Here is a 9,802-nt window from a genome sequence, read left to right on the forward strand (position 1 = left end):
AATGAAAGGCTAATCAACAACGCTAAAGCTGAATCACAAAACACATATTGCTCGAAAAATAATTTATAAATAGCCAAATGCACACATGATTTCGAGTTTGGAAATGTTTAAAACTTGTCGTGGATGTGTGGTCATCTGCACGCAAGTTTCCTGGCGTTCTAAACCACATGATCAAAATTCAGCAATGTCTAAACCGCCCGCCAACTTGCAACAATTTGCAACAATCGGTTGTTATCGGTGATAACTCGTGGACTCACTGTCATGTGCTTACTAGCCTACAAGAAGACAAACAATGGCGATAGTTATGGATGGTGATCGAGGGGGCAAAGTGTTGGTACATGAGAACTTCAGATTTCAGAAGCACCGCACCAATCAAGACACCATTAGATGGAGGTGCTGGAGGTGGAACTGTAGAGTGCCACTGATCACAAATAGATTTGAAGTGGAGGACGTGGATGCTAACATTATTGTGCACGATGTTGGGGAACACGTGCATCCCCCTGACGGAGAAATGGTGCACCGTGCAGAATTCCGACAGGGGGTGGTTGCAGAAGTTGCGAGGGAGCCAACAGTCCCAGTCAGAAGGATCTATAATGCGCAAAGGGTCCTGCAGCGTCGGCAACGTCAAATCCAGGGTTTTAGCCCCTCTTTGTTGAGTAGCCTAATAGACTAGGACTACTCATTTTGCCTTTTTGAAGAAGAAAAAAGCCTTAACGTTAGGTTAGTTAGGCCTTGGAGATTTTTGTTTTAGACCATGCCTTTTCTGGGGGGCTTCTGCCATAGACCAACCCTTTTTCAGCCAAGCTTTTACTAGAAGCATTTTGTTATTAATAGCCTATTATCAGTGTTACTATTGATAGTATTATGCCTGTAATTGTTATTTGTTATCAGGCCTCTTTTATAATTAGGCTATTATTATTATTATCATTATTATTATTATTAGGCTGTTGTTATTATTATTATTATTTATTATTATTATTATTATTATTGATATTATAACTATTACTATTATTATTATTATTATTATTATTAAAGAAGAACATCAAAGGATGTAAGGTAGCACTCATCAAATGAAAAAAAAAAGACACAATTCTCTATTTTACCATTTCATTGTTTGGCATCAGTCATTAACTTGGCCGGGTGGTCTTCTTCAGAAACCTTAATGACTGATGCCAAACAATAAAATGGTGAAATAGAGGACTGCCTCTGTTATTTTTTTACCATTTGGTGAGTGTTACCTTACATCCTTTGATGTTCATCTTTGATTCATGTTTTTGGTTTAGCACCTCCACAAGCCTTTAGTTTTTTGAGAAGCACATATTATTATTATTATTAGGCAATTAGCCTATTGTGTAAGGTAGGCGGCCCCCGTTGATGGATACTTTGTGCTGGTCCTAAATTCCAAATCCTGGTCTAAGTTCTCTGCCTAAAAAGTTCATCATTAAAGTCTTTTTGAAAGACAGTCTGCCAAGTGATTTAATATGGAAAACGAACTGCAAAGTAACAAGAAGGTGGCTGAAGTGTCCAGTGCTGTGCAAATTGAACTTTGAGCGAAGGTGGAAATGGCTACTGGTTATACTGGTAGGCGGGCCTACTGCAAGACAAGCTTGCGTTGATTGCCGACTGTCCATGCTGAGCCGGAGAGCCAACTAACTAGGCCTACTGCAGTAAATATTGGTAAGAAATAAAAATAAAGCAAATTACAGCCTCCTCTAGGCCGAATTTGGATACGCACTCAAGGTGGCCTGCGATATACAACAGCCAACAATGGTAATACGGCCTAATTTAATCAGCGGAGGAATAGATTGTCGTAGCCTACAACTCAGCCATGACCCCAGTTTTTATTATTTTGGACCCATTAAGGAAATAATTTGCAAAAAGGGTTCTAAGTTCCCCGGTTTGTTCCTCGATTGGCAATAGCGGGGAATATAGGACCCTTTATTTGGAAAAAGGTCCTATGTTCCCCTGGAAACAGCGGGGAATATAGGACCCTTTTTCCAAAAGAGGGTTCTATATTCCCCGGTGTCTATTGCAACCGGGATTATAGGACCTATTTAGGGGAAAACGGGGAATATGGGACCCTTTTTTTTTCGAAAGGGTCCTATAGGACCCGGGGACTATAGGCACGGCCCCGAGGAAGGGCCCTGCCAAACCTGATGGAATACTTCCACGCAGCGCAATTGCCCCCACTTATTCACTGGTGCAGTGCAGATTACGTAGCCCGATGGAAAGACATTGAAATGAAAGACATACATATAATTTTTACAATCATAAACCATCTTGACTTGCTGAAAGTGAAATCAAACATCAATCCTATATTCTAAAAATAGGAAAACTATTAAAACCATGAATTTATGTACCCTTTTTAACATTTTTGTGAGCTGATTTAAGATTTCTGATAGTGTTCTGATCCCCTGGCATTATCTGTTTATGTATTTACCTTTTGTTTACAAGCTGTTTGTTAATTATTAGATAAATAAAGATGGTGGAACGGAAGAGGAAGGGGGAAAAACATGTCCTGTAATCTTTTTCTACCACAGTGAGTCAGGACCTCATTTATCGTCTCATATGAAGAATGTCATCTATTGTATTTACAAAAATACTGTACTTATAAAAACTTCTACAACTGCTGGAACATCTACTACTGGTTTGGAAATTAGGATGTAGTGACTGTCATTAAAGTGGATGTAAATGAGGATTGAAGTGGTCCTGTGTTGAAGAGGTTTAGTAATACTGACCTGAGAGTTTCCAGTCTACATTGTGGACTCCCCAGTCCAGCAGAGAGCAGCTTCACTCCTGAATCCTGCAGATCATTGTTACTCAAGTCCAGCTCTCTCACACTAGAGGAGCTGGAGATAAGAACTGAGGACACAACTTCACAGCTTCTTTCTGACAGATTACAGGACCTCAAACTGAATGGACACACACACACACACACACACACACACACACACACACACACACACACACACATCATAGTCTAATGGCTTTAATACTTTTGATTTTACGACTTGTTTTCATCATTACAACAGTTTGGATAATAGTACTTTATTAATCCAGTGAGTCAAGTAAATTCTTTATGAGACAGTACAAGCCTGTTTCATGTCATAAACAACCATCAGCTGTCAATAAAGCTACTCGGGAAAGAACGTACCATTTACTGCCTCGTCATACACATCACGTGTACAACGTCCAATGGGGAAGGGAGAGGAGTGACAATCAAAAATAAAAAAAAACGTGATCGCTAACAGTCCAATGGGGGGGGGGGTTTGCTGGTATTTGTCCATTGTCATCATTTATTTATAATTACAGAATAGGTGCTTATATCTGTGTGCAACTGCTGGCCAATTCATTGCTGTTATTCAGTGTGGACGTTTCTGGTTTGCAGGTGATAAAATATTTGTCAGTTAGACATAGATTGCACATTTTACTACTGGTTGAATATGCTTTGTTCTTTGAGAGGATTTTCCAGGTGGTTGAATAATTAATGTTTATGTCCACTAATGACCAAATATAATGACTCATGCCCCCTCAAAAGAAAATGCCAGATGAAGAGAGTTATCTACCAAGCTACGGCAATGAGAGAGGACAACGGCAAAATAGAGACATACACTCACCGGCCACTTTATTAGGCACACCTGTCCAACTGCTCGTTAACGCAAATTTCTAATCAGCCAATCACATGGCAGCAACTCAATGCATTTAGGCATGTAGACATGGTCAAGACGATCTGCTGCAGTTCAAACCGAGCATCAGAATGGGGAAGAAAGGTGATTTAAGTGACTTTGAACGTGGCATGGTTGTTGGTGCCAGACGAGCTGGTCTGAGTATTTCAGAAACTGCTGATCTACTGGGATTTTCACGCACAACCATCTCTAGGGTTTACAGAGAATGGTCCGAAAAAGAGAAAATATCCAGTGAGCGGCAGTTCTGTGGGCGAAAATGCCTTGCTGATGCCAGAGGTCAGAGGAGAATGGCCAGACTGGTTTGAGCTGATAGAAAGGCAACAGTAACTCAAATAACCACTCATTACAACCGAGGTATGCAGAAGAGCATCTCTGAACGCACAACACGTCGAACCTTGAGGCAGATGGGCTACAGCAGCAGAAGACCACACCGGGTGCCACTCCTGTCAGCTAAGAACAGGAAACTGAGGCTACAATTCGCACAGGCTCACCAAAATTGGACAATAGAAGATTGGAAAAACGTTGCCTGGTCTGATGAGTCTCGATTTCTGCTGCGACATTCGGATGGTAGGGTCAGAATTTGGCGTCAACAACATGAAAGCATGGATCCATCCTGCCTTGTATCAACGGTTCAGGCTGGTGGTGGTGGTGTAATGGTGTGGGGGATATTTTCTTGGCACACTTTGGGCCCCTTAGTACCAATTGAGCATCGTGTCAACGCCACAGCCTACCTGAGTATTGTTGCTGACCATGTCCATCCCTTTATGACCACAGTGTTCCCATCTTCTGATGGCTACTTCGAGCAGGATAACGCGCCATGTCATAAAGCTCGAATCATCTCAGACTGGTTTCTTGAACATGACAATGAGTTCACTGTACTCAAATGGCCTCCACCGTCACCAGATCTCAATCCAATAGAGCACCTTTGGGATGTGGTGGACCGGGAGATTCGCATCATGGATGTGCAGCCGACAAATCTGCAGCAACTGCGTGATGCTATCATGTCAATATGGACCAAACTCTCTGAGGAATGTTTCCAGTACCTTGTTGAATCTATGCCACGAAGGATTAAGGCAGTTCTGAAGGCAAAAGGGGGTCCAACCCGGTACTAGCAAGGTGTACCTAATAAAGTGGCCAGTGAGTGTATGTGGGTCTAACAGAGGAAACATTCAAAAAGAGGTTTAATGCACACGTGTAGCTTTACAAACAACTGTTTAAAAAATGTAACAGCTTTAAGCCCTTATATTTGGTCATTGGCGGACAGAAACATTAATTATTCAACCACCTGAAAAATCCTCTCAAAGAGCAAAACATATTCAACCAGTAGTAAAATGTGTAATCTGTCTAACTGAACAATATTTTATCATTTGCAAACCAGAAATGTCCACATTGAATAACAGCAATGAATTGGCCAGCAGTTGCACACATAGATATAAGGACCTGTTTTGTAATTACAAATAAATCATGACAATAGACAAATACCCCCCCCCCCCAATTGGACCGTTAGCGATCACGTTTTTGAAATTTTGAATGTCGCACCTCCATTAGCGAACACAATTTTTTGAATGTCGCACCTCTCCCTTCCCCATTGGTTGGTGTACATGTGATGTGTATGATGAGGCAGTAAATGGTATGTCCTTTCCCAAGTAGCTTTATTGATAGCTGATGATTGCTTATGGCATGAATCAGGCTTGTACTGTCTCATAGAGAATGTACTTGACCTACTGGATTATTTTGCTTCTTATTTGTTGAGCACTTTCCCTACCGTTAAGTGTTTCTTTTAACAAAGTTAGCACTTTATTATAGCACTCAGGGAAACATGGAAATAACAAACTATTACTACTATGAGAGTACTATTACTGCTGCTTGTTATAATACGATTTGTACTACTACTACTACTGTGACTATTAATACTATTGCTACTACTAGACTAGTACTGCTGCTACTACTACTATTACTGCTTTTACTACTGCTGCTAATTTCACCATTATTCCATCATTTTAATGTCTTCAATACGTTTGATTTTAGAACCTGTAACCTTAATAACAGTTTCAATAATCACTATAATGAAACAATATTTTCACACTAATGGAAAAAAAAATAACATGATAGATTTAATCCTTTAAAAGGCCTAACCCATATACTTACAGAGCTGTATTGGAGGCTTTGACCACTGGCAGCAGTCTCAGAAGACCCTCCTCTGAAGCAGAGTATTTCTTCAGGTCAAACACATCCAGCTCCTTTGCTGAAGACAGTAAGATGAAGACCAGAGCTGACCACTGAGCAGGAGACAGTCGGTCTGTGGAGAGTCTTCCTGATGTCAGGTACTGTTGGATCTCCTTCACTAGAGAATGGTCCTTCAGTTCATTCAAACAGTGGAACAGATTGATGCTTCTCTCTGGAGAGAGATCCCCCCTGATCTTCTTCTTGATGTACAGGACTGTTTTCTGATTGGTCTGTGACTTACTTCCTGACTTTCCCAGCAGGTCTCGTAGGAGGTTCTGATTGGGTTCCAGTGAGAGGCCCAGGAGGAAGCGCAGGAACAAGTCCAGATGTCCGTTTGGACTCTCTAAGGCCTTGTCCACTGCTGTCTGGTACAGACCTTGCTTTTTACGTTTGTCTCCAAGTGGTTTAGAACTGCAGGAGGTTGACTGTGTTTCTGACAGCAGATTGACTTTAGTTTTGATGAATGAGAGAAAGACATAAAGAGCAGCCAGAAACTCCTGAATGCTTAGATGGACAAAGCAGAAGACCTTGTTCTGGTAGAGCACACACTCCTCTTTAAAGATCTGTGTGAACACTCCTGAGGACACTGAGGCTGCTCTGATGTCAACGCCACACTCTGTCAGGTCTGCTTCAGAGAAGATCAGGTTACCTTTCTCCAGCTGCTTAAAGGCCAGCCTTCCCAGAGACATAATCATCTCCCTGCTCTCTGTATTCCAGTGTGGCTCTGTCTCAGATCTCCCATGATACTTCACATTCCTCTGGATGGACTGAACCACCAGGAAGTGGATGTACATCTCAGTCAGGGTCTTGGGCATCTCCCCTCTCTCATTTGTTCTCAACACATGATCCAGAACTGTAGCAGTGATCCAACAGAAGACAGGGATGTGACACATGATGTGGAGGCTTCGTGATGTCTTGATGTGTGAGATGATTCTTCTGGCCTGCTCCTCATCTCTGAATCTCTTGCTGAAGTACTCCTCCTTCTGTGGATCAGTGAACCCTCTCACCTCTGTCACCATGTCAACCCACTCAGGAGGGATCTGATTGGCTGCTGCAGGCCGTGTGGTTACCCAGAGGCGAGCAGAGGGAAGCAGTTCGCCCTTGATGAGGTTTGTCAGCAGCACATCCACTGAGGTGGGCTTTGTGACATCAGTCCAGATCTCATTGTTTTGGAAGTCCAGAGGAAGTCGACACTCATCCAGACCATCAAAGATGAACACAACTTGGAACTCGTCAAAGCTGCAGATTCCTGCTTCTTTGGTTTCAATAAAGAAGTGATGAAGAAGTCCCACCAAGCTGAACTTTTTATCTTTCATCACATTCAGCTCTCTGAAAGTGAATGGAAACGTGAAGTGCATATTGTGGTTGGTTTTGTCTTCAGCCCAGTCCAGAGTAAACTTCTGTGTTAAGACTGTTTTCCCGATGCCAGCCACTCCCTTTGTCATCAATGTTCTGATTGGTTTATCTTGTCCAGGTATGGGTTTAAATATGTCTTCACATGTGATTGTTGTTTCTGATCTCGCTGGTTTCCTGGATGCTGTTTCAAGCTGTCTGACCTCATGTTCATTATTGACCTCTCCACTGCCTCCCTCTGTGATGTAGAGCTCTGTGTAGATCTGATTCAGAAGTGATGACTCTCCTGGTTTAGCGATGCCCTCAAACAAACACTGAAACTTCTCCTTCAGAGCTGTTTTGAGTTTCCTCCGGCACACGGGAACATGGATTTCTGAATAAACAAATAAACCAGGTAATCAATGAGTGGATGTTACTGTAAATATGAGAAACAGAAACTTTACCAAACTCCATAGTATTAGTTCAGCTCATCGCTGGTGGATGGACAAGCAGGTCTGATTTAAGACGAACAACAAAGACATGTATATAATTTATATAAAGGCTAGATTTATCCAAGTACATTTCCACAAACAATATGCTTCATTTCTACTGTAATGATGTTTTGATGGTTACTGTTCCACCTCTTGTAGTAACCATGTATTAGTTAGGAGCGCTTTACTGGGATTATGGGGGCAGCAATGATGTGTTAAAGAGGTTCTCTCTGGTATTATTGTTCTGATGTGAACCTATGTCATCAGCATTTTACACCCACATTAACCAATCAATAGTTTAACCAGATTATCCACTAGATTTCTTTTGTTTACCATTCAAATGGAAACTGTCTGAACCCCTTTGATAAATCTGCATTTTCAGCAGGGTTTTAAAATAGTTCCACCTCCCACTTTGTCTCTCTTGACCCTTCACATGGTGTTGAGGCTTTTGAATAAAGAGTCTCTTACTGCTCTCCAGAGAGTCAGACAGCTCCTCCTGCTTCATACTCCTCAGGAAGTGCAGTGTGATCTTCAGAAGTGCCTCTCTGGCACTCCTTCTCTGCTCCTCCTCCTCCTCCCTCTGTCTCTCCAAGCACTCTGGGTAATCTGAACTCAGAACCTTCTGGAACCTCTTCAGCTCCTTCTTCACGAAAGTGACAACATTCTCCTCAAGCAGCTGGAAATGAATCAGTATATGAATTAAACATTCATGTTAAAGTCATTGAACAAAACATCAAGCCCATCTGTCACTGATTAAAAACCACTGGTGTAAAGAGTGGAGCATGGAGACCATTATGAGCAGAAAGGTTGTTTTTAATTTCATTTGTAGGTGAAGTAAAAGGTGTTGATGTACGTATATTTACACACCATAAATATGGAGTCCAGGTCTGTTTGATGCTCCTGGACACACTGACCATGGTGGTGTCTGTGGAGAACACATGACATGTTACGTCTCTAGATATCAACACACACACACACTTGCTTGCTGGTTGTCCATCGTGCCCGATGATGACCATCTTCTTCTATTTGTGGGTCCTTTGAGGACTCAGATAGCAGAAGATCCCTGCGCAGAGATGGTTTTTAAAGTGGCATGGGGGGTGCGCTTCTCCCAACGCCACATGACTTGATTGTAGAGGAGATGGATCCGATGGCAAGGGGGATCCCTAGACGACCGGCACCTCCACACAACTGCAGGGGGCTGCCGGAAATCCAGTTTTTCGGAAACCGCCTCGAAGCGTGCCGCCACAGCTTGCTTTTCTGTTGGGGTGAGCTCCCTTAGCCTTATGTCTTCCAGACTCACCCACAAGGCAGCGGGGCAGTGGTTGATAGGTGCCAGGGCGTGTCCACCAGGGTGGGCCTGCACACCATATCTCTGGGGCCCACTGCTGCTCCGAGATCCCCTGCCAAGTTAGCCTGGGGCCGCAAGACCCCAGTTACCACGTGTGGCCACGGGGAGGCCTGGCAGGAGTCTTGGTGAAGGAGAGGCTATGTACTGGCAAGGGAAGGCTTACATGCTAGGATACTTCCCTATTCGCCACAAAGGCTAGCCAGCGGCAGCAAGCTAAGGGCAGGAAGGACACAAGCGGGTTGGAAGAACACATGTACCTTCCCTCCAACTACACATTGTAGTGCCACAATGGTCCATTTCTTGATGAAAATGTCAAAAATTTGGTGTTGAGTCCGTCCATCTCTTATGAATGTGGAATTTTCCCAATAATAAAATTAACTGTGTAAAGAAAACAATATCTTTTTCCATCTCATTATCTTCAAGACAAATACAAATGTCTTTATCCTGAAAAAAGGATTGTTTGTCCAGTTTTCCTTCTTATATAATGCTGAATATCCACCCAAAATATTCTGGTGTACATACAGTGATAAAATAAATCACAGATTGTTTCTTCTTCTAGTTGACAAAAATTACAATATTTAATATCAATTTTAAATCTCTCTAATGTCTTCTTTGCTGAATATATATAATGCATAATTTTAAATGAGACCTCCTTAACTTTATTATTAAGACAAAATTTGTCCCCAACTAGCCAAATCTTCTGCCAATTAAATTCTCTA

General features: G+C 42.3%; 1 protein-coding gene across 1 annotated transcript in view; it reads right to left on the reverse strand.

Moving 5' to 3' along the window:
* LOC130131690 (protein NLRC3-like) overlaps window positions 1-8,240 on the reverse strand; it is a 35,665-nt gene extending 27,425 nt beyond the window's left edge. The window contains exons 1-3 of the mRNA XM_056301473.1: window positions 8,207-8,240; window positions 5,835-7,638; window positions 2,739-2,912 (exon numbers count right to left, since the gene is read on the reverse strand). Coding sequence (XP_056157448.1) covers window positions 2,739-2,912; window positions 5,835-7,638; window positions 8,207-8,240 — 2,012 coding nt within the window. The remainder of the gene's footprint in view (window positions 1-2,738; window positions 2,913-5,834; window positions 7,639-8,206) is intronic.
* Between the last annotated feature and the right edge of the window lie 1,562 nt (window positions 8,241-9,802).

The sequence above is a fragment of the Lampris incognitus genome, chromosome 21 (assembly GCF_029633865.1).
Source record: "Lampris incognitus isolate fLamInc1 chromosome 21, fLamInc1.hap2, whole genome shotgun sequence".
Lineage (NCBI taxonomy): Eukaryota > Metazoa > Chordata > Actinopteri > Lampriformes > Lampridae > Lampris > Lampris incognitus.